At 37.1% G+C, this 26,226-nt stretch overlaps 1 protein-coding gene across 1 annotated transcript in view; it reads left to right on the forward strand.

Moving 5' to 3' along the window:
• The window catches only part of Thsd7b (thrombospondin type 1 domain containing 7B), an 817,905-nt gene that overhangs the window by 270,085 nt on the left and 521,594 nt on the right, over positions 1-26,226 (forward strand). Inside the window, exon 5 of the mRNA XM_042683500.1 lies at positions 20,894-21,049. Within this exon, the coding sequence (XP_042539434.1) occupies positions 20,894-21,049 (156 nt within the window). The remainder of the gene's footprint in view (positions 1-20,893; positions 21,050-26,226) is intronic.

The raw sequence follows: 26,226 nt of genomic DNA on the forward strand, positions 1-26,226 counted from the left end.
CTGTATCTGACACTCTACCTTCCATTTCATTCACTCTGTTGACCGTGGCTTCTATTGTGGTTTGCATGGTGGAAATGGATCCCTTTATGGATTCAATGTTGGTTCTCAGAGTACTGATCTCACCTCTCAATGAGGTGAGATCAGTATGCATTACCTCTAATTTGGCGTTTATCTCACTTCTTACTGAGGTTTGTGCAGCTTCTATTTTTGCATCCAATTTTTGTTTGATATCCTGTATCTCTTTTGATAGTTCATCCTTGTGCTCTTTCAATTTCTGATCCATTTCTCGCTTTATTTCTTGAGTCATTGCCTCCAGCAACCCTTGGATGTAGCTTTTGTCTTCCATTCCTGCTTTGCTCCCACTGGGGCTCTCCCCTGCGTGGCTGCTGGCTTTTGAGGTGAGCTTGCTGTCCTGGGTGGTGGTAAACCTTGTGATTTTTCTCTGTGATTTTCGCATGGGGGTTCAGGAGACTGCTCTTCAATCTTGTTTTGGTGTGTCTGTCTTTGCTTGGTTGCTGATTCTGTATTGGTAGAGAGAGTCTGTGCCTGATCTGGATTCTGTTAGGAGCCTATTTCCAGCTGCTATTCTGACTTACTTAGGATTCTCAGCTCTCTGCTGTAGATTGCTGGCAATTCCCGCCTTTGGAAGGGTTGAGCAGCCTAGACTGCTTGTGTTTGCTCCTGCGGGTGCTCTTGGGAAGATCAGATGCTCTGGATGCACTCTCCCAAATACTGGAGTCTGCTATGGGCTCCTGATGTGTTTTTGTTTGTTTGTTTTGGGCTGGTTGTGGGCTTGAACTCTAGGTTTGGGTGCTGTCCCTCAGCTCTTCAGCTCAAGGCTGGCACCCTACCATTTGAGCCACAGCCCCACTTCTGACCCTTTTTGCTTTGTTCAGGCGCCGGTCCCCGGGCCTGGTTTCGGCCCCAGACTGGAGCGCGCTCGTTAGGCCTGTGCTAATGTGTATACCACCTAGGTTATGCAGCCTGGAGCACACAGTTCAAATTTCTTCTACTGTTGGTAGTCTTGACCCAGGGGCGCTGTTCCTGGCTTGGGTATTTAAGCTCCCTTCCAGGGGCGCTCTTGCTCTGGCCTGGCCAGCAGAGTGTGCTCCACCGGTTGGTGGAGCTCTCGAACAGTTCCCAATTTTAGTCGGTCCTGTGGTCCGGGTGTTGGGGTAGGGAGTCTAGGTCAGGGTCGGGGGATTCCCTCCAGCTCTGGTCTCCCTTGATGGATTCTCTGTCCCCTGTGGTGTACTCACCCTGTAGGTCGTCAGTTGTTGTTGCAATCCGAGTTCAGTTGGGGTGGTTGCGGGCTGGGTTGGGCGGCCCCCCGCCGGGTAGTTGCGATTGCAATTGGGCGGGTGGTCTGCCGACAGGTCCCTTTGTCGCGCTGCTGGTGCCGGGCGGCTTTGGAGGGATCGAGCCTCTCCGCTCCGGTGGAGAGTGAGGGGTGGGGGTGGGATCCTCATGGAGACTCCCGGCTGGTAGGTTTCTCTGTTCCTGGCGATCCGCTGTTCTGCAATCCGGTACCTGGTGATCTGCAAGCAGCCCCCTGTGTCTCTGTGGCTCCGGCAGCCCCCGCTGGGCCGGCTGGCCGGCGGCTTGGCGCACTGCCGCGCGGCCAGTAAAGGTTGGGGGAGGGGTCTTCGCTCTTCTCTGTTCTGAATTTCTTCCTTTCCTCTCTTTCTTTTTTTCTTATTTTCCACCTCTGGTTTTTCTCTGAGTGTTCGTCTTTTTGTTGTTGTTGGTCTCTTGGGGAGATTAAGGGTTGGAACTCGAACTCTCTTTTTGGTTGGAGAGAGCTGTGGCGTTTCCCTACTGCCCCATCGCCATCTTGGTCCCCCCTCCCTCCTATCTTTTTTCATGAATAGAAGAAATACATGTGAAAGTAGGAATAATTCAAATAGGATTCCCTGTCTTATTTGAATTCTATTGGGCTGGGTTTTAAAATGGTATTTGTTCCAGTACCACAATTGAATAAGTACAAAAGTTAAAAGTGAAAATGATTGTTGTAATTATATTTATTTTTATTAAAAAACTACATTACTTTGTAAAGTTCAGTTCACCTACCCTTTTAAAAATAAGCAGTAACATTTTCAGAATTCAAGTCCATTTGCATTTAAAAAGTTGTAAACACATCCATGTTGTCTTGAATATAAAATTAGGTTCATTTTAAAATGAAATAACCTTTTATTATTTTGTTGTTTTCTTTCCAAAATTAAGACTTCAATACCATATTGATGATATTTGAATATATAAATAATTGTTCTAGTTAGTCACCTATTTTACTGTGAAAAATATACATATGAAAAATTAGAGTGTGCAACTTTTCATGACAGCTTTTTATAACATGACTGCTGTTAAAGCAAAAGTGAAAGATTTATGAAAATCTACAGTATATCGGTTGCTTATTCTCCACAGGCACCAGAATTTTACCAGAAAATAGCCTATCTTATTGGGTAATGTACTATCTTGTTCTGATTGCAGTAGAAGTATCAGCGCTGTAAATTATAGCTTCTAGCAAAACACAAATATTAAGAAGCATAGGTAGTCAAATCATAAAGATAGATTTCAACTGTCAGCAAGAAAATGTGCAGTGAATCCAAGAGCACCAGATCCTTAACATGAAAGACACAGACCTGGTGGTGAAGAGGGAAATGTTCAAGTCTTGCCTCTGCCATGGATAAATTATAGAATCTTAGGGTCTTTAAAATTTGCTTTTCTGTTATAGATTGGAGGTTCTACTAGTAGTACTTAGCCCCTAGATTGGTTTTATTAATTAAATGGCATATACATATGAATGGCTTAGCACACACAAGTATTCAATATCTGTTCTAGGCCATGTATTCTTAGTGGGAGTGAATTCACCCATAGGGGACAAAAAAACAACAGGAAATAAAAAACCGTGGTTCTTAGGATGAGACTAAATGTGCTTTTTATAAAGTAAAGCATAACTGTACTTTATATATGCAGATATACTTATAATATAAAAAGGTTACAAAGCAAGAGGGGACCATCAGGGAAATCGTTTACCAAGCCTCCTTAGAGAGGTGACAATGAAACAAAGTTGAAAAACATGGTCTGTTCAAATCAATTCAGTGGCTAAGAGACTTGCCTGGTTCACACAGGTAGAGGCAGACTCTTAGTTTAATGAATTTAATAGTTCTTTTTACTTAAAGTATTTTGCCAATTGACTTTATAAAAATTATACTTCATAAATTATTCTGAAAGTTGATGCTCCAACCTAGTGATCATGAAGATTTTCAATGTACAAAAATCCTTATTGTACTCTTTTCTGACCCACTGATCTACATTATGTTCCAGTGGTTTATACAAATTATAACTTACCAGTTTCATATATTCACCTTGTCAGAGCTAAGAGCTCTACAAAGTTAAGACTTGTAATAAGTGAACAGGCCTGTAAAGAGAAGGACCTTTCATCCAAGTTTGCAAGGCAGGGGTTTTGGTTTGTAATTTCTATAAAAGCTACAAATATATTTATTATATAGTTCCTCACTCAAAGAAATGAATTATTTTGCATTTTAAAAATTGCTGTGCAAGACCTTGTTCCTGTCCCTATTAGTGAATCTCACGAGCCTTCCTTTGAAGTGGAATTAACATGTTCAGTCTAAAATAATTTGCAAATTTGAAGCAGAATATGATAACAAGGACATCAGGTACAGTAGAGCCTACATTTTTCTTTCCTTTAAAAACAGGAGGATATATGAATTTACTTTACAACACTTAGTTCTTTCTTGTGCCTCTGAAGTAATCATGATAAGTCCTCTACCTCTTTTTTGTACCTTAGGAAATTTTTTTTTGTGAAAATACTGTACAGAGGGGTTACAATTACATGGGCAAGATAGTGAGTACATTTCTTATCAAGCATTGTAGCCTCCTCCTTTGTTTACCCTTCCCATCCCTTCCCAGCCTCCACCCCACCCCCTCCCCAATCCTCCCTGTCCTCCCTTCTCCCCCCAACCCCCCCACCCTGCACAAAAGTTGTAAAGTTCGTTTTCGACATAATGACTTGTACATCTCATTGTTGCAATGGGTCCACCTGTATCCTTATTTAAACGATTTGTTTTTCCCCTTCCCCTCCACAAATTATACCGACATCGAATATAGTGAAAGCAGGGGTTATACTGTGGGAGAGGAACATACAACGCAACAAAGAAATAATCTTATAAATGCGTTAGAAACAAATGCATGAAAGAAAAAAATTAAAATACATATCTAAGGGTTCATTTTCCTAACATCACATTATCTGACCTTTTCCGCTTGACTCATACATATATTAGATATTGCAAATAAGGGAAACGACTTGTTTTTCCCTTTCCCCTCTACAAATTATACCGACATCAAATACAGTGAAAGCAGGGGTTATACTGTGGGGGAGGGACATACAAAGCAACAAAGAAATAATCTTATAATTGCGTTAGAAACAAATGCATGAAGGAAAAAAAACATTTAAATACATATCTTAGGGTTCATCCTTAGGAAAATCTTTAAATTTGAAAATTTGTGATGATATTTTTGGAGGACTTGGTAATTTTTCAAAAAATAACTCACTTCTTTTGACATTTTATTTTATTGTAAAGATGCTGTACAGAGTGGTTACAGTTACATGAGTAAGGTAATGAGTACATTTCTTGTCCAGCATTGTTACCCACTCCTTAGTTTTTCTCCTACTATCCCTTCCCTCCCACACCTCCCTCACTCCTCCCCACCTCCCACACCATAAGGTAGTACAGTTCATTTCCAACATATTGTCTTGTGAGTCTCATTGTTGCAATGGATCATCCTGAGTCCTTGTTTCACATTTTGTTATTCATTTTCTTGTTATCATTGTAAACATTTATGCCCAAGTATTCCCAGGTTGAGATAATCATGTTTTAAACTAATACAGGTTCTCCTTCAGCAGTGTAAGAGAGCATCTTGTGACCTGTAATAAAATCTATGGACCACTTATCCTATAACAATCTCTTAACAAAAGCTTCTTTTTTTCTTATCCTTACACTCAGATGTCCTGGCTTTGATATTTTCTAAGACATGCTTTCCTCTGCTGTGTGCTGAGGTTCATAACTATAATCCTAGTTACTCAGGAGGGTGAGATCTGAGGACTGCAGGCCAAAGCTAGCCTAGGCAGGAAAGTCCATGAGTGAGTTACCTCACCCGCTCCCCCCAAAAAAAGTCTGGAAGTGTAAGCGTGACTAGAAGTGGAGTGCCAGCACTGAGTGACAAAAAGCAAAACAAAACAAGTGAGAGCATGAAGATCTAAGTTCAAGCCCCATTACCTGCACGCACACAACATACACACACACACACACACACACACACACACACACACACACACACATACACACACAAAACACCACATAATAAAAAAGAAATATGAGAAGTATTGCTTTATCCTGAAGTAGACAATATCTAAAAAATAAAACTAATTTAAACAAGAGCTGGAGGAAGAACCATTAGAGAACTTTGTTTTGACATATCTCATTGTAAAAGTATATTCATTTTTAACATCTTGTCCTCAGTAGTAATGAATTCTTGTCTCCAATAAACAACTTAAAATGAAAGTTATGGCTCAAGTGGTAGAATGCTAGCTTTGAGAAAAATAAGGACAAGGACAATGCCCATACCCTGAGTTCAAGCACCAAGACCTGTAGAGACACAAAAAAGTCCTTTCTTCCTTCCACCCCTTCTCCCTTGGCCTTGCATTTTACATCATCTCTAAGTCACAGGCATTTGTGGTAATTATAGATTTTATATTTATATTTTATATTTTAATATTTAGATTGTGAACTATGTTTATATGCACTATTTCTTCCTTAGATTCAGAGTGTCCTTGATGGTGTCCTTGGTCATTCTTTGTTCATTATGTCAAATGTAAGGGGGCTCTGTGCAGTCTTACAGTGAACTCATATCCTTAGGAATGTCTTGGGATATTGGTGTCACTTAGGAACAAGGACACAAACTAGAAAGAAACTAGGCAAGGCAAAATTTACTTCTACAGAAGGTTCAGATATTAACAGGAAAATAAATATGCAAGTGACACTGGACAAGAAGTTTGCCCAGATATTATCCCTAACACAATGCTGCCCCTTGTTCCAGTTGTGTGATTACAACCCACAATCTTTTGTGATTGGCTAGTTTGATAGAATGTTGTTCATTTAAATTATAATAAGAATAAGATATAATTGGTAACAGGATGTCTTAATCAAAGTACAATTAACTGATGTCAAGCCAACTGGTCAAAGCAGGAACTTGTCAGAAGCAATTCTTATTCAGCTGATGTTTTAATACTCGAGCCATGTCTCCAGCTCTGAGGAAAACAATTCTTATAACAGGATGTGGCTTTCTGAACAGGATTTCACAAGGTTGACCCAAAGAACATAATCACTATGAAAGGAAAGATTTTGTCTTAGTTTTCCCTACAAGAAGTTTACTAAAACTCTTTTAAAATTAAACTTAATGATTATAAACCAATTTTATCCACTGACTCTTAGACATTTAGGAGTAATCCTAAGTGCCTTTCACACACACCATACAAATTTCCACCTAGTTCTTCCTTTGACAACACTTAACTTCCTAAGGCTTGGCTTTTATTATTCATGTTTACACTTAATTTTAGTATATTTTCCTAAATTTGAAATTAGATAAAATGATTACTTTTTTCTAGATTTTTGCTGTAAGAGCAGACTTGTTTTCTATCACAACTTTTAGTGCAAATGCATAATATGATATAGCTTAATGTTAAAGAATTCAGGCTTAATAAAATTTCATCACTAATTTTAATAATTGGTAAAATTTTCAGGCTTAAAAAATTCCACATTTTCAGCCAGGCACTGGTGGCGCATGTTCCTAGCTACTTAGGAGGCTGAGATCTGAGGATCGCAGTTCAAAGCCAGCCCAGGCAGGAAAGTCTGAGAGACTCTTATCTCCAATAAACCACTAGAAAATTGGAAGTGGTGCTGTGGTTCAAGCGGTAGAGAGCTTGCCTTGAGCTGAAGAGCCCAAGGACAGCACCCAAGCCCAGAGTTCAAGCCCCACGACTTACCAAAAAAAAAATCCATATTTTCATGATCCATTTGTCCATTGAGGGGCATCTAGGCTAATTCCATATGTTGGCTATGATGAATAGTGGTGCAGTGAACATGGTTGTGCTAGTGGCTTTACTTTAAACTAGTTTGGGAACTTTTAGATAAATGCCTAGGAATGGACTTCCTGGGTCATAGGGTAGTTCTTTAGCTTGTTTAAAGAACCTTCATATTGCTTTCCAGAGTGGTGGAAAAACTTACATTTCTACCAACAATGCAGTCGTGTTCCTTTACATTTCTACCAACAATGCAGTAGTGTTCCTTTTTAGGCACATCTTTGCCAACATCTGTTATTGGTTTGTTTTCTTGGTAATGGCCATTTTAGCTGGAGTGAGATGGAATCTCAGTCTTGTTTTGATTTTGATTTCTTTATGGTTAGAAATGTTTAGCATATTTTTCATGTGTCTATCAAATGTTTTTATTTATTCTGAGAAGTTCTCTTTAAGTCATTAGCTTATTTGTAAAGAAATTGTGCCAATTGTTAAAAAAATGGAAGACCTTGGAAATACATCAGGCCTTGAGAGACAAAGGTGGCATGGTTTCTCTCCTATGTGGTAGCTAGAATTAGCCTATAAACCTATTAGTAAGTACTTCGGAAAGTGTGCAAGTGGTTAAGATGTATCAACTAAAATATGGTAGAATTACACAGAGAAGGTAATTCTTTAGAATGGCAAAATCAAAGGTAAAAAATAAACACTAGGGAAAGGGTACTTGTGAAAGTTTGGGGGCCTAAAGGGGTAAGTAGTAAAAGAATAAAAAGGGCAGAAACTAGGCAAGGATTCAATATATAGTACAAAATTCAAAAAAAGTAAACTAAGAGGTGGATCAAGAGGTGGGTGAGACTGTTCGAAGGGTGACACTGATCACGATACATTGTATTCATAAACTGCTTTGTTAAATCACAAATCCTTTGAAAAAATCCTTAAAGATAAGTAATAATAAAAAAATTTTTCAGGCTGCCAAGAACCATGGATCTGAGTTGGTCTCCTGTCACTTGTATCATTTTACACAAGTAGTTAATTCTCTTTGATCCCATCGAGAATGGCAATGATAGTTGTTCTTCCTTCAGAGTGACTGCAAAGATTAGCTGGGGAACTAGGTTCAAGTATTTTAGCACTTTACTTAGTACCAAGTGAGTTGTCAGTGCCCATTAGCTGTTATTACTTACATTGTGGTCATTCCTTTGAAGACTTACTCTCATTTCCCTCTTGTCATTGTTTCTGTGGGAAATGAATTCCAGCTTACAAAGTGCTGACTGTGAAGAAGACCTTTGGACTAAAACCCTCTTGAAAGTTGTTCTTTCCTGACATTGCATATTTCTGTTCTTGACATCTCAGAATATAACCACGTGCTTTCACCTACCTCTTTGCCTTTCTACTTTTTCTCTTTGATTGGCCACTTCCCTGTCTCTCATTTATCTTTTTCCCAAAACTCTTCTGTTTTATCAGTAATGGTATTTTTAACTCAATAAAGTGAAAAAGAAGTCATTTAGGTCAGCTATTTTTGCTATCCTTTCCACAGTGCTCTTTTAGTCCTCAGCTAAAAGTCTATGAAATGATCAGAAAGTCTTTCTCAAATGAGAACTGGATGTGATAATCATCAATAATAGAAATAAATATAGGACTTAATGCTATACTATATTTCTTTTTAAATTATATAATTGTTGTCTGCTGATTGCACTGTTAAACTGCATACATTCTTCATTTATCTGGCTTCAATTTTTATTCTGAACATTGTTTTCTCATCTTTGCCTACAGTGTTGTAACTTGTAGCAGTGCAAAATTTATTAGTAAATAGGTCTTTCTAATTGGCAATATGAAATGAATGAAACTTAGAAACTTTTTGACATGTGTCCAAATTCTACATAATGATTTCTAATTGCAGGAATTATTTTTAGATATTAAATCCTCTGTACATATACATATTTTTCTGCCAAATTGTATTACACAGTATGTTGCCAAGAGAGTCACAATATGGCTAAAATTAAGCTTTATTAGATATAATAGGATGTGATGCGATTTAATTCTTTAAGCTGACTATAAGTGCTAGAAGACAGATTTGCTTTCATCGTACCCACTAAGTTAAAAGAATGATGCATTATTTTGCAAATCCCAGTGGCAAAAAGCAGCTGAAATAATGTACGAAGCTTCGTGAGGGAAAATGGCTTTATGGTTAGAATTGTAATATTATTTATCTTTTCCTTCAACCATTTGACTCCTTCAGTCTGTAGAGGAGGCTTATTTATTTTAGCGGTAGGTGGATTGTGTTTCTGCCAAGTGAGCGTCCCTGAATGAATATGTCAGAGGTAATATTGCTTCTCAAAAATCATTTAGAAAGTAGCATTTTTCCATAAGTAGGCTCTTTCATTAGTTTGGAATTAAATTTGAGCAATTGCTGGTTATATTATCATTCCTTTTAGGAGAGCACATGGAAAAATGGTATCTTAAGTCCTTGAGTGAGAATTTCCTTTGCAGGTTACAGTGCCTGCATTTGATTTGGAAAATCAAAATGAATATAATTTCTTTCTCTAACTTTTTTGTGAAGGTGAATGCTATTTGAAGAGTCAAATATTTCATGAAAAATCAATGGGAAATAGCAAGTTTTATTGTAGGATTACTTAATTATCCCTAATATAAAGAGCAGATACAAATGAATCCAGGTTTGAAGATTCCCAGTAAATGACAATATGTTTAGTTTTTTTCTTTTTACCTTCCTGGTAATGCTGGGAGAAAAAATAATATTTAGTGACTAATTGCATAATTTATCTTGATGATGCCTTGAACTGACTTGATATGATTTTTTGATGTTCCATTTCTTTCTTTATGTATATATATTTGTAAAAAATACTGTAGATAGGGGTTACAGTTACATGAGTAAGGTAATGAATACATTTCCCATCCAGCATTATTACCTCCTCCTTTGTTTTCCCCTACAATCCCTTTCCTCCCCACCTCCTCAATTCCTCCCTCCCCCTGAAGTTGTATTTATTTTATTATATTTTTATTAATAAGTTTCTTTTATTATGAAAATACCATACAGAGCGGTTACAATTACATGAGCAAAGAAATAAGTACATTTCTTATCATGCATTGTTGCCTCCTCCTTTGTTTCCCCTTGCAATCCCTGCCCTCCCATCTCCTTTCCCCCCAAGTTGTAAAGTTCAGTTTTCGACATAAAGTTTTGTACATCTTATTGGTGCAATGGGTGCACCTGTATCCCTATTTAAACAATGTGTTTTTTCCCTTCCCCTCCACAAATTATACCAACATCAAATACAGTGAAAACGGGGGTTATACCATGGGGGAGGGAAATACAAAGCAACAAAGAAATCATCTTATAAATATGTTAGAAACAACAGCAAGAAAGAAAAACCATATGAGTCCTTATCTTGGGATTCATTTTGCCTAACATCAACTTATCTGACTGTTTCTGCTTTGTCTCAGACATATACTAGTTATTGTAAATAAGGGAAACAATGGGACCTATGTTTATTTGGGCCAGGCTTACTTTACTTAATATAATTTTTTCCAAGTCCTTCCATTTACAAAAAATGGGGCAATGTCATTCTTTTGCATGGAGGCACAGAATTCCATTGTGTATATATACATTTTCTTGACCTTTAGCAAATCTTATCAAAAAAAGAAGAGAAGACACCCAAATAAACAAACTCAGAGATGAGAATAGAAACATTACCACAGAAACAACCATGATTCAAACACTATAAGGGAATACTTCTCAAATCTTTATGCTAATAAGTTTGAGAACCTGGCAGAAATGGATCTTTTCCTAGCAAATATTGACATGCCAAAACTAAATTAAGATGAGTTAAACCAACTTAACAGGCCCGTACCAAGCATTGAAATAGAAACAGCATTAAGAGACCTCCCATCTAAGAACAGCCCAGGACCAGCTGTATTTACAGTGGAATTTTACAAGGCCTTCAAAGCAGAACTCACACCAATATTCCTCCAACTCTTCAATGAAATGGAAAGAGAAAGTTCACTACCATACTCATTCTATGAAGCCATCATAACCCTCATCCCAAAACCAGGCAGGGACTCATCAAAGAAAGAGAACTATAGACCCATTTCTTTGATGAACATTGATGCAAAACTTCTCAACAAAATCTTGGCCAATCAACTTCAACAATTCATCCACAAAATCATACACCATGATCAAACAGGATTCATTTCAAGGATGCAAACCTGGTTGAACATATACAAATCAATTAATATAATTCACTACATTAACAAGAACAAGTATAAGAACCACATGGTTAGCTCAATAGATACAGAAAAAGCATTTGACAAGATCCAACACCCATTTATGATGAAGGTTCTGGAAAAATTAGAAATCCATGGAACATTCCTCAATACAATAAAGGCTGTATATGACAAACCTACAGCCAGCATTATACTTAATGGTGAAAAACTAAAGCCATTTCCTCTTAACTCAGGAATGAGACAATGATGTCCAGTCTCTCCACTTCTCTTCAATTTAGTATTAGAATGCCTAGCTACAGCAATAAGACAAGATGCAAACATAAAAGGGATCCAAATAGGGAAAGATGAAGTAAAACTCTGTTTTTGCAGATGACATGATCTTGTATTTAAAGAATCCTGGAGTTGTAAAGTTTGTTTTCAATGTAGTGTCTTGTACTTCTCATTGTTACAATGGATCGACCTGTATCCTTATTTAAGCATTTTGTTATTGCCCTTCCCCTCCCCAAATCAGAAAAATATGTATACAAGATGCAAGGTATCAGAATCAAATAGAGTGAAAACTGGGGTTATACCATGGGGGAAGATCATAGAAAAGAAACAAAAAATCACATAGATGAATGGATCAAGAAAATGTGATATATCTATATATGTATATATCTCTATCTATCTATCTATCCAAAGAATGACATTGCCCCATTTGTTAGGAAATGGAAAGACTTGGAAAAAGTATATTAAGTGAAGTAAGCCAGGTCAAAAAAAAAAAACATAGGTCCCAAGGTTCCTTTATTTTCAATAACTAGTGTATGTCTGGGACAAGCAGAAAAGGTCAACAGCTATGTACATATGACCATATAAGATGATGCTAAGGGAAATGAGCCCCAAGATTGGGACACAAGTGGTTTTATATTTCCATTTCTTTATAGAAGGAAATGTGAGCTCCATTATCCCATGACAGAATTACCTGAAACACTTGTGGAATGTGAAAGACTGAAGTGATGGGAATATAGCATTGTGGTAGAATGTTTGTCTACCATACACAGGCCCTGTCAGATTTTCTCATAATACAAAATAAAAAACAAAAGCCTGACTTGATTGAGGGGAGAGGTCAGATTGGCAAGGATGGAGAATGATAAAAAGCATGGCATTGATCAAGATGCATTGTGATTGTTAACTACTTTGTTGGATGGCATTTCCTTTGTACAACTACTTAATGATAATGATATGATAATGCTAATAATAACAATAATAATAAAGTTAGCCTAAAATCCAGTAGTGAATGTGTGGATCAAGTGCTAGAAAATTAGCTATAAATGAAAAAGCCAAGTGAATGAGTGAGTCCCTGAATTCAAGCCCTTGTACTGGCAAATGCACACAATAAAATCACACTGGTTTTGTAATAATGGATTTTACTATATGGAAATCTGATTCATTGCTTATAAACTAAAACAGAACAGATGTTTTTCACAATCAACTAAATAATGTTATTGTCCATTGTGACATTTTCTTTGAGGAGTTAAAAGAATAAAATATGCAGAGCTTAGAGAATGTCCACTAGCAAGAGTGGAAAGATGATAACCTCTTAGTATAAATCTTTGTAAACATTTCTTTATTAGAATTAATTTGGATTTGAGCTTGATTTTATTTCAAATAATAAAATGTGAAATTGCTCATTTTTCTTTGTAGTGGCAGTCATCTACTAGTGATCACTATAAAGATTTTTTTCTCAGTTATAATTCGTTTTGTTTGAGTTTGTATGCATATGTGAAATCACCTTAAGAAAAATCACGAACTTTGTTTATTTCTAGACTTAAGAATAACATATATATGTATATATATATATATATATATATATGTATGAGGATAGTATATATTTTTAATACTGGATATATCACTTTTCCAATTATTTTGTCATAGGTGGATTTATATTCTATTCATGTGGTCATTTGTAATTTAAGACAAGTTTGCAATCATTAATAGTAGACATGGACATTTTTTGCAACGAAGGTCAATTTAACATTCATGTTGCAAATGAAAAACTTCAGATTAGGTGCCAAAATATCCAAAATCTTAATAAATGTTACACAGGTACAATCGTTTACAATATGATAATGTATTTCTTAGCATTAAAGAGATGCTGCTACTAGTGATCTGATTTGTCTTTAGTACTTTGTGTGAAGTCCTAAAGGAATTGACAGACCCTGGGTAATTCCTGATCTAATCCAAATCTTGGTCAATGCAGAGATAGCAGAAGGCTTCACGGTGGTGTGGTCAGAAACTCTGCTGGAAAAAGGTAGACAAATTAGATCCATACTGAATTGTAGCTGATTTGAGTAGGGATTCTTGGTTTAGAAAAGATAGAGTTACTAAATAAAGTTATTCATCATCTCAAGGAACTATTTCAGAGAAAGGAATTCAGGTAAATAGAAAAGCAGCAGTTCTTACTACCGACATGATATGCTGGAGTGTGGACTAGGAGAAATGAAGACTCAATAAAGAGTAAACTATGTGTGTAGACCAACAACTCCTGGTAGCCCAGGGAATGTATCTACCACACACACACCCTGAGATAGTTTTATCAAAGTATGAAGAGACATGAATGAAAGAAGTCAACAGAAGTCCTAAACAGAGCAAATCTGGGGTTTCACTATCTCCTTCTTAGTGGGACAGGACTGGGGAAAGCCTAGAGTTGCACAGAGGCAATTAAGAAGGAAATAAGTTGGGTTTTAATAAGCCAAATTTTGCTTGTTGCATTCCTGAGTCCCTTGGATATATAATATTTCTTACTACCTCCAGTTGTGGTTTCTGTAATTCAGAAACAGAATACCCTTGATCAAAATTACATCATCCTTACAGATAGATGCTTTATTTTATGGAAGGAAATCCTAAGATAAGTAGAGGTGAGTTTATATTCTGAGACAAGGTTCAGGTCTTATTCCTTTCTAGGCTTGTAAAATGAGCTTAATAAAATAGAAGTTTTTGGAATTCAGTTCTCCTATACAAAGAAATTTGACTAATGAAATTAAATTAGCTCTACAGCTCACCCCCAAGCATTAGCAGTCAGTAGGTGTAAAAATATCTAATGGTTTGAAGGTCTTGTAGAATTCCTCTTTAAATCCATCCGGTACTAGGTTTTCCTTATATGGGAGGTCTTTTATTGCTGTTTCTATTTCAATGCTTGATATGGGCCTGTTAAGTTGGTTTAACTCATCTTGGTTTAGTTTTGGCATGTTGATTTTTGCTAGGAAAAGGTCTTCCAGGCTTTTAAACTTATTAGGATAAAGGTTTGAGAAGTATTCCCTTATAGTGTTCTGAATCTTGGTTGTTTCTGTGGTGATGTTCTATTTTCATCTCTGAGTTTATTTGGATGTGTTCTCTTCTTTTTCTGATAAGATTTGCTAAGGGTCTTTCCATTTTGTTATTTTTTTTCGAAGAACCAACTCTTTGTTTTCTTTGTTCTTTTTATGCTTTTGTTTTGGATTCTAATTTGTTTAATTCTGATTTAATTTTAATTATTTCTTTCCATCTACTGGATTGGGGTTTAGCTTGCTGCTCTTTTTCAAGAAGGTTCAGATGTCTCATTAAATTGTTGGTTTCAGCAGCTGGGAAGGTGGCTCCGTGGTAGAGCGCTTGCCTTGCATACATGAGGCCTTGGGTTTGACTCCTCAGCACCACATAAGCAAAAAGAAAAATGCTGGAAGTGGTGCTGTGGCTCAAGTGGTGGAGCACTAGCCTTGAGTTGAAGAGTTGAGGGACAGCACCCAGGCCCAGAGTTAAGGCCCCATGACTGGACCAAAAAAAAAATTGTTGGTTTCAGATCTCTCCAATTTGTTGATGTAGGAAACTTCTCTGAAGAGGAAAGAAGGATGGCCAATAGACGCATGAAGTAATGCTCCACCTCTCTAGCCATAAAAGAAATGCAAATCAAAACAGCACTGAGATACCACCTCACCCCAGTTAGAATGGCTATAATCAAGAACTCTAATAGCAACAGATGCTGGAGAGAATGTGGCTAAAAGGGAACCCTACTGAATTGTTGGTGGGAGTGTAAACTTGTTCAACCACTTTGGAAAGTAGTATGGAGGTTCCTGAAAAGACTCCACATAGAGCTCCCCTATGACCCAGCATTCCCACTTTTGGGCATCTACCCAAATGTTTACAAACAAGACTATACTAAAGCCATCAGCACAACTATGTTTACTGCAGCATTATTTACCATAGCTAAGATATGGAACCAACCCAGATGCCCCACAGTAGATGAATGGATCAAGAAAATGTGGTATATATATTCAATGGAATTCTGTGCTTCCAAAAGAAAGAATGGCATTGCCCCATTTGTTAGGAAATGGAAAGACTTGGAAAAAATTATATAAAGTGAAGTAAGCCAGGCCCAGAGAAACATAGGTCCCATGATTTCCCTTATTTGCAATAAGTAGTATATATCTGAGACAAGCAGAAACGGTCAGAAAAGATGATGTTAGGCAGAATGAACTCCAAGATAAGGACACAAGTGGTTTTTTCTTTCTTGCTATTGTTTCTAACGTATTTATCAGGTGATTGTTTTGTTGCTTTGTATGTCCCTCTCCCGCGGTATAACCCCTGCTTTCACTGTATTTGATGTTGGTATAATTTGGGGAGGGGAAGTGTAAAAAAAATTGTTTAAATAGGGATACAGGTGGACCCATTGCAACAATGAGATGTACAAAATGCTATGTTGAGAACGAACTTTACAACTTTGGCGGCGCGAGGGGGGGGGGGTGGGGGGTAGGGGGGGAGAGTATAATCATGGAGATGGGAGGGCAGGTATAGTAGGGGAAAAACAAAGGAGGAGGCAACAATGCTTGATATGAAATGTACTTATTACCTTGCGCATGTAATTGTAACCCCTCTGCATACAGAGGGTTTACACAATAAAAAAAACTTATTAAAAATAAAGCACACATCAAATTTGAAATAAAATGTAATGGTTGCCATTTGGAGGGAATGGTTCTCAAAGCATTCTGAAGCTGGTAAGTGCTTTATGACTTATGCATGATATTTTCTAGAGCAAATACAACCTGTGGTGGGGGTTGGGACTACGATAGGTTGACCCAAGTGCATCAATGTAGTGCCTAAATTAAGCAACTCAGACATGACAGAGGGACTGGAAGAATTTATTGATATGGATTAGGAACCACTGTCGATCAAAGCAGCAGGTACTGAGGAGATATGATTGCTCTGGCAATTGGCCTTCCCTCTATTCCTGGGTCTATCATTTGTCACTTTTTAGTCTCCAAGGATGGTCCTCCATGTCTTTTTCCAGCATATGGTAGATCTTCTACTTTCAAATTTTAAGGGTACTAGAAGCTGCAATGTCCACCAGTCTAGTAATTGAAAGTTGAGTATTTTTCAGAGCGGACCTCAAGGAATTTAACCCCATACCCCCCAATAATCCTCAACAGTCTTCCAAAAGCAAGCCAAATGCGTGCAATGCCTTGTAGAAACAGTGTCTTTGACAACCACAGTTTCAGCCTGCATGTCTCTTTCTGCCTGCATTACTACTGGGAAGCATTTCCTATGCGCATATTCTGGGATCTCCAAAGGAGATTCACCATGAGCCCTCTGTGTGTCTGGAAGTGCTCACCCTGGTGGTTGAATAGTTTCAATTCGAGGGCCCAGCCTCAGGATAGATTGTGGCAGCCACTGAGAGGTTTGGGAATAGTCTCAGCATTGATTGTCATGCACTGTCTGAGATATGGAAGGAACAGAGCCATGGTACAAGGGAAAGAGCATGGCAACTTAGCTTGCCTACCTTGTCAGGATTCATGGACTCCTGTGCCAGTAGTGCCAAATCGCATTGGTAAACAGACTCAGCGATTGGAGACTTTATCTGATTTGCTCACTTTCAAGTTCTCATCAGCTATTGCAATATTAGCACATGGTATGAAATAGGCCACTGTGCACTAGTTTATACTTTGAGTTCAATAAAGACAAAACTCACTGGTGCTCAACAATTTCTAGAAAGCATATTTCTTACTCATAGGTAAGTAGGAAGGAACGGCATAAGACTGATTTTCCATTATCCAACCCCATCCCCCCACCTCCAGAAAACCTCCCAAAACACAGCCACTCAGAAGCTGTATGCTCAATTGTACCTGTCTTAGGTATATTGCAGATGACGGTCTCCGAACAGTGTCCTACCATGTTGGACACATGAGACACTGTATTTAGGCATTGAAAAACATCTTATTCTCTAGGCACTGGAACAGTGTGGACTGTTCTGGGAAGCTCCTCTATGCTACAAGTGATGCATTTCCACATATTCCAGTTACCCTTCAGAACTATAAGCAAGAAAACTAGGAGAAATGGATTCATTCAGGACACTGAAAGAAATATTCTGTACATGCTACTCACTAAGCACAGGTAGCCAGCTCAATGATAAAGTCTTGTAATACTGTTGTTAATACTCTTAAGACTCCACAGCCAGACTACCTGAACCCAAGGCCTACCTACACCACTCCCACACCGAGCATATGGACAAATAAGTTAGCATTTCTATACTTTAGTTTCCTTGTTTTAAAACTAGTAATAACAACAGCAATAAGAAGAAGAATATCATATTATCTGGTCATATGTACATAGCTTTTGGCCTTTTCTGCTTGTCCCAGACATATACTAGTTATTGCAAATAAGAGAAACTATAGGACCTATGTTTCTTTGGGCCTGGCTTACTTCACTTAATATAATTTTTTCTAAGTCTTTCCATTTCCTAACAAATGGGGCGATGTCATTCTGATGGAGGCATAGTATTAACAGATAGGATGATGTTAAGTGAAATGAACTCCAAGATAGGGACACAAGTGTTTTTTTTTTCTTTTTTGGTATTGTTTCTAACATATTTGTAAGGTACCATGTGATTTTTTTTTTGTTGCTTTGTATGTTCCTCCCCCCCCCCCCCCGTATAACCCATTTTCACTTTCATTTGATGTCAGTACAATTTGGGGAAGGCAAGGGAAAAAACAAAATGTTTAAATAGGGATACAGGTTGACCCCTTGTAACAATGAGATGCACAAGACACTATTGAACAATGAACTTTACAATTTAGTCGGGGTTCAGGGGAGTGTAATTGTGGAAGAGGGAGGGAAGGGATGGTATGGGAAAAACAAAGGAGGAGGCAACAATGCTTGATAAGAAATGTGTTCATTACCTTGCTTATGTGATTGTAACCCTTCTGTACAGTATTTTCACATAAAAAAAACATTAAAAATAATAACAAGAATAAATCTCAGTTTGAGACAGTGATTCATGCTTGTAATCCTAGGAACTCAGGAAGCTGAGATCTGAAGATTGTGTTTTGAAGCCAGTCCAAGAAGGAAAGTCTGTGAGACTCCTATTCCAATTAACCATCATAATGCAACAGTGGAACTGTAGGTCAACTGGTAGAGCACTAACCTTGAACAGAAAAGCTCAGGGAAATTGCCCAGGCTCTGAGTTCAAGCCTTTGGACTGCCACAAACACACACACACACACACACACACACACACACACACACATTTAATAATACTACAAATTTAAAAAGACATTATACAGATTAATGATTTAATATTTTTCAGATGGTGCCATTCATGTATTATAGATAACTACATGTATTAATAGATAACTACATTATCAGCTGACATGCCTCACTTTCTTTTTTGTCCACATCAGAGTTTTATTTTTGGATTTATTTTTATTTTTCCAGAGCACATGCTAACATGCTTTGCAATGACCCAAATACATTTCCACCTTAAGACTTTCAGGTTTTTAGCTTTTTGCTGATACAATACTGCAATAAAACTCTTTCCATGGTCTCTGTTAATATGCTATTTGACCTATTCTTTTAGACTAGAACTTTCTGGAAACAGTTAACATCCAAGATGGATGCTCATTGAGTGCATTATTTAGTCATTGAATGACTATTATGTATAGCTTGTGTTCTTGACCTGGGGAAGAAATCTCAACTTCTTCCCTATCTCTCAGGTTATTTTTTAAACCTATGGATTACAGGTCTTATATTACAACTTCCTTTCTGCTCATTCAAATTATTTCTAGCATAATCATTGTTTTATCACTGTTTTTCCCCTCCATCCTGACAAGCAATCCTCTCTTCCTTGTCCCTGCTATGTTTTATACCTGTCCATACTACATGGCGTGTTTATTTTAACATTTACATTGGTGATCTTGCTTTGGTCTTGTCTTTCATTTTAAGTCTGGTCAAATCCTTTTGGTAAACTGTAAAATAATTAATTGCAAACAAAACATTCTTACTTTTTCATTACCCTTTTCTCTTTCAGTTGCATAAGGAATTTATATAAGCATTCTCATTGTTCATTAATCTACCTCTCCCCCACAGAGCAAGTCACTTTATTTTTACAACAATATTTTATTTTACTGTTATTTTATTACTTTGCTCCCCCTGCCCCAATTCAGCATTCTGTTGGTTAGAGCTGTGGTTGATTGTTGTCTTTACCTCACTCGACAAAACACATAAGAAAAAGTTAAGGAAACTGAGAAAGTATGATTCACTACTCAGTCTCCTCGGGCCAATTTCCATTTTTGATGCATTTTGAACTGCCCATCTATATATAAATGGCATATAGGAAATTTTTAGACAATAGTAAGAGCCAGCGCATAAAAATAAAACCTTGTGAGTTGAAAGCATTTGCTCACCAAGTCTGTATTATTCCAAAACCTTCTCAGCATGGAGTCACTCTGTGTAAGAATATGCACTTGATAGTCCATGTGATATGTCATTTTTAGGAATCTTAGCTAGAATATATGCTATCATGTCCATAAAAGTCACTATCTTGTCTCCCTCTTCATTTGTGGAGATACTTGGTGGGCATATCCCACTGAGGGGCAGGTGATTACTACCTTCTGAAGATACACAACTTTGACCAGTATGCAGGTATGGTTAAGGTACAGGTGCACACAAGAAAAAGCTAGAAGTTCTTAGTTTTATCTTCCATCAGAGGGACCTCTGTACACCTGGGTACCCTCGGTAATGAAACTGATTTCCAACAGTCAGTTCCACAGCCACAGAGCTCAATTTTTCTTCTATTGTAAGAACCATTTTTCTTCTGTGTCTTTGCCAGCTCCACCCCTCGGGGGAGTCACAACAGAAGATTGGTTATGCTAAACACTTCACCTCAGGGGTTAAATTTTGATTTTTTTCCCTACCAACCCAGTCATTTATATAGTCAAGATAGACTCATCTTGAAACTTCACAAAGCTATTTAATTTTGTTTTAAGTCATCACTCTGGATAATTTGTATCTATGATATTTCCACTGCGCTCTTGAATTCCAAGGGAATTACTCTGCAATTGAGGAATATCAAGTGCAAGCCCTTTGTTACTGTCTTCCTTCCCAATGCTAATAGTATGGAGCCAACATGTTTAACTATAGTTAGAGACTGCTCATATTTTGTTTTCCTATATCCTGTGTAGCCATAAAATTGGTGTGGTGAAGCAGATAACTGTACAGGGAAGTTAGAAACAATTCTAGGATGTCCAAAGAATGTAACATGGACCTTTATTTTTTGTCTTTCAGTCCTTAGACCCGTAGAAAACACACTATGTTTCGGACCTGCCCCTTCTGCCTCTCAGCTCTGCAATGTTCCTTGTTCTACTGATTGTATAGTTTCTTCCTGGTCAGCCTGGGGTCAATGCACTTATGAAAACTGCCAAGATCCCCAGGGGAGGAAAGGTGAGTGCTCTGTTTGCATGTTTGGTATAGATTAGATTTCTACTGTGCATGTGTTTATTCTGCTGACTAAATATCTGACTAATCCTGCTTAAGACAACATTTGTTTGTGAAATTTAGATAACCACCTCTACCCTAGCAGCACTCATTCATTAAGAAGGAAATTCAGGAGATTTCTGTGGAGCAGAGCATTTGACCTTGATTTTGTCTTTGGGTTGGGGTTGCAGTGATGGAATGAGTACATTCAATTTCATATTACACACACACACACACACACATATATATATATATATATATATATACACACATATGTATCAATTATATGTAATATACATATATTACTTTATATACATATATAAACATTTGATATTGATTTGATAATATTTGATATTTCATATTAGTACCCAAAAGGGTACTAATGTGTAATGCTAACTTTTTAATGTTATCCTAAGGCTTGAAGTGAAATCTTCACACATTTTTTTGTGCTGATTTGACTTTATGGAATTTTGTTGTCTAGTTTTCTTGAGTTTCTGATTAAAATGCACATCACCACCCTGAAAAATTGTTTTTAGAAACAATTTGCCTTTTCTTTCATTGATCTGTTAATTTCTGCTGATATTGTATTCCCTTATATATTAGTGCTAAGAAAATATACTTACTTTTAAAAGAGAAATAAGATCCATGTATGTTAAGTTGGAAGTTAGCTGTCTACTAATTACTTTACATGCACAGAAAGAGCATGTGGACAAGGCTCACTGCTGCACCCCTGGTGTCCTTATCCCAGTACACAGCTCAACGCATCCATTTGAAAACCTACATATCAATATCTCTGGAGTGCTCACAGGAACACATATGCACACCCAGAATCACAGCCCATGTATCTGGACTTTTATAATGACTCTTGTTCTAAAGCAGAAGAAGATGAGCAGTAAGTCTTGAGCAGGAAGAAGCAAAGTTTCAGTTTTTCATCAAATCGTAGTTATTTGTGTCTCAAGAGAGCAGAGGTGGGGAGGTCTTGCTACTCGTTTCTTTGACATGTAACCAGAATGCCCTCACACAGCTTCAGTGTGTAGATACAAATACATTCCATTAATACTAGTAGCAATAATCTATGACTCTATGCTTAAAACGTGTATAGTCAGGCCTCCTTCAGTCTTTGTAATTATAGATGATACTCCCACAGGTCACTTGCATGTTCTTGGAACCAGTTCTGCATTCCATCTATGCCTGACTTATTACAGCCATTCTGGGAAGACATGTAAGGCTAGGTCATGCTACCCCAGCCACCCTGGCCAGGGTCATTCATCTAGGTATTATTTTGCTGCTTTGAATGCTACTTTCCTTATGTTAAAAGCTACAGAACTCATACCAATGGAGACCCTTTTGGGTGTTAGTGACAGAAAATCAATTCATACTGGTATAATCCCAAAGAAAAAACTGTAAATGAAGAGAAGGCAAGGTCAGGGATCCCACAAAATTTCATAGCATATTGGAATTGAGTAGGCTCAAACTTTGTTTCATAGGACCCAACAGCTTCTCCAGTAACTGTAAGTCTTTACCATTGCTGGGTGGCTAACTCCTATAATCTTAGCTACTTAAAGGCTAAAATCTGAGTCACAGTTCAAAGCAACCTGGATAGGGAAAGTTTGTGAGACACTTATCTTGAATAAATAATCCAAAAATTGTTGGATGTAGAGCCATGGCTCAAATAGTAGAGCATTGACCTTGAACAAAACTCAGAAAACACATAGGCCCTGAGTTCAAGTCCGATGACTGGCGCATATGCACACAGACACAGACACAGACACACACACACACACACACACACACACACACACACACACATATGTAATTGTATCTAAATTTCATTGTATATACAAATGTGAAAAAGAGAAAAAGTCGGGTATTATTTGAGGGAAAAACCTAACTAAAACAAAATAAATGTAGACAGTTGGAAACTTTTTCTCTTCATGTCTTTTCCCCAGACACCATGTTTCGGCAGTTTCTTTTTGTTCACACACTCAAAAAAAAAATATATATATATATATATATAATAGAAAGGTGTATTTCTTCTCCATTAAGTAGGAAGTGTTTTATTACCTAATAGAAGAAATTAGTTTTTATAGAAATTATCTTTTCATAACTATTATTCTCAGTCAGGCATCCTTCAATCAGGCATCATTTAAACTTTTTGGCTGTCAGCTATTCAGTGTGCATTAGAAAATCAGTGGTGTTCACTTGCTTCAAACCCTTCCATCACATCAATGACTGACAGACAAGGCAGATCTCCACAGGTTTATGCTTGTCAAGGGGGCTAGAGTGCCTTTCAGAGGAATTATAAATTGCATCATGTCTGATCATTTATTGCTTTATCTTGGAGATACTCCTGTAGTGTTATAATTAGAGAAGTATGTAAAAAAATTAGTGGAGAAGAATGCTGATGGATAACTACATGTAAGTGTAATACATATTTTTAAAAGATCTTGATATACTGACATACATTTATCTTACATCTTGTCCCTTGCAGCAAGTCTAGAAAGGCAACTTTATAGGAAGGAATCTGATGGAGATTTTTCTATATAGCATCCCAAAAGCTATCTGTCTAGGTGGCCAAGGATGGCTATCAATATAATATCCTCTTCAACTGTAGCTCCAAAAATCTCCCCAATTTCCATAAGAAAGCATAGTTTGTAGCCCAGAAGCTTATGGCTGTTTTGACACTTTGCTTTTGATGTTCTGAAACAAAATTAAGTTAGGTAACTACAGGTGTTCATATAACTTTTCATCTTATCCATAGATCTTGTATAATATTAATGGAGAAAAATCCTTGTCTCCTAAATAGACTCCATTGTTAATGAGAAACTTATAAAATATTTTACGTATTATTATAGATAATTTGTATGCTAAAAGATTGATTTTCTTATTTTTATGACATTGTGTGTTGGCACTAGTATGTACTATGCCATTCTCAGGAAGGCATCACTCTATTCATGTTTCTTCTGCTTCTTATTTTCTAAGCTCACCAAAGGCTGGAAACAAATAACAGTTCTATAAAATGCTATTCCTGTAGCAGTTGTGGGTGATGTATAAAGGGATGAAATCACCAATTCAGTCTGCCCAGTTCTTTGATTCTGAGTTGTTATCCAACATCTCTCCAAGACAAAGAGCAAATGAAATGCTTAAGGTGCCATAAGCTTCTGTGATCTTTGTTTAATCTTTGTTTATTTCTTCAAGCCTGTCTCTGTGGAGTCAATATAGAGACACAGAGGTATTCATAGAGCTCTTTGTGGAAGTTCACATGAACTCTTCTGATCCAATAGAACAGCAGAAAGTCAGTTGTTGGACCTGACACACCTTTCTAAGTCTCATTTAGTTTTTCCTATTTTCTATTAAAATATATTGACCTTTCTCTTGCTGTCTTCTCTTTCCTTTCCCCAACCCAATACTGTATTCATTCCTTTGTAAGGATTTTCTGTAGAGTTATGTACTATAAAAATGTATTGAGCCATAGGAAAATAAACAAAACCCTGATAATATTAATTTCAGTGAAGGTGAACTGACTCTATGGTCAGGAAATGATGTTTATAATTCTTCTATTTAGTGCCTAAAGTTCTATTTTTACATCTGTATACTTTTAGTTTAAGAGAGTAATACATTCTATGTTTTGGGTTTATTTTATGAAGTAGGACTAAACTACAACATACACAAGAGTTGACTTTCATACTCACTCACATAATCTGTAATAAAAAACATCAATAAATGAAAGTAATAGAACACAATCTAGCCTTAGCTTTCACATATATAAAATGGGGATAATAATTTACAATATATTTTTGAGGTAATATATGTAAAGTGGCTGTCCTAATTTTCCCATAGAAGCTTAATTTATATACCCTTTTTACTTGTTGGATTATGTGCTTTCTGAGGAATAGATGTAAGTTTTCTGTCTTTCCTGTGGCATCTCACAATAGAAGGTGATGAGCTATACAAAACTGTTCATATTTATTGAATGATATTGCCTTATTAAATTGAAATTAAGTGAGTGTTTGGCAGACTTAGCTACAGTGAACTTAGTTGTTGTATTGCTTTTGGAACAGAACCTGGGGGAAGTCTAATGTCTACTTGTAGCCATGAATGTCAGTGTGTGATTAAATAATAACAAGAACTCAAGGTTTTTGTTTTATGCTGAGCTTGTAATGTCATTGGATCCTAGTTAGTCTTGACAAGGGCAGCACAAATGAAAGCCGGAAAGAATTTATCGACTGAGGCAATGCAGCTCATAGATCCATGGAAAGATGGATGCAATTGCCTTGTAGAGGAAAACTGTACATGCTCCTCAATGGTTTCAGGAATGCAACACCCAGAATTGTTCAGCAGAGACTGTTAGGTGTATGTACTTCACTCTTTGCTGGTTGTCAAACAGTTTAAACCATCAAACCATGTAAACCATGAGGATCCATGCTGTGTTTTATTTATCTATATGAAAAATCTAAGAAAGTGCAAACATAAGCCAACAAATAAGCAGCATTCTAGTGTTACATTAGAAGAATAGGAAATCATTATAGGTTTATGTTCACCGAAGTCTAATTTGGAGTCCAGTGTCTTGTCAACATCTCTCCTTGTGGTTGCCCTAGGAGGGTGTTAAGCCTTTATGTACATTTTATTTTTGCTAGTTAATGATATAACCTTACAACTATGAGATGCTAAGGCAGGCAGCCTTTTCTTTTTAATTAATCTCAATCTGTGTCATGAGAATAGAATCACCATTGGCTGAATCATGAGTTCAAGTAGGTAGCTGGTTCTTAAAGTGAGATTTGAAGAGGTTGTTCTTTGGATTTCTTTTTTTCTAAATTTTCTGAACTTCAAAGGTATATAGGAGGTTACAATTTCACATGTCCTTCTAAGAGTATAGTGCTTCTTGATCATAGTCACTTCTATCATTTTCTCCCATCTCATCTGTTCTCCCCACCCCAGACTCATTTATAGAGAGGATTACCCAAGAATAAGAAAACACAATTAAAGTACTATGACTATTTATTTGCATTCTCAGCCCTGTCCTACTATAAGCAAGTTTAGATCCCTGTGGTATTCTGAAACCACATGACCATTTTATGTTAGATTCCTTGGCTGTATATTTAAGAAGAACCCCTCTTTTTCTTCTGCAACAGTTTGAACTTTGG

This window comes from Dipodomys spectabilis, unplaced genomic scaffold, assembly GCF_019054845.1.
Source record: "Dipodomys spectabilis isolate Male_0828 unplaced genomic scaffold, ASM1905484v1 ptg000081l, whole genome shotgun sequence".
Taxonomy (NCBI): domain Eukaryota; kingdom Metazoa; phylum Chordata; class Mammalia; order Rodentia; family Heteromyidae; genus Dipodomys; species Dipodomys spectabilis.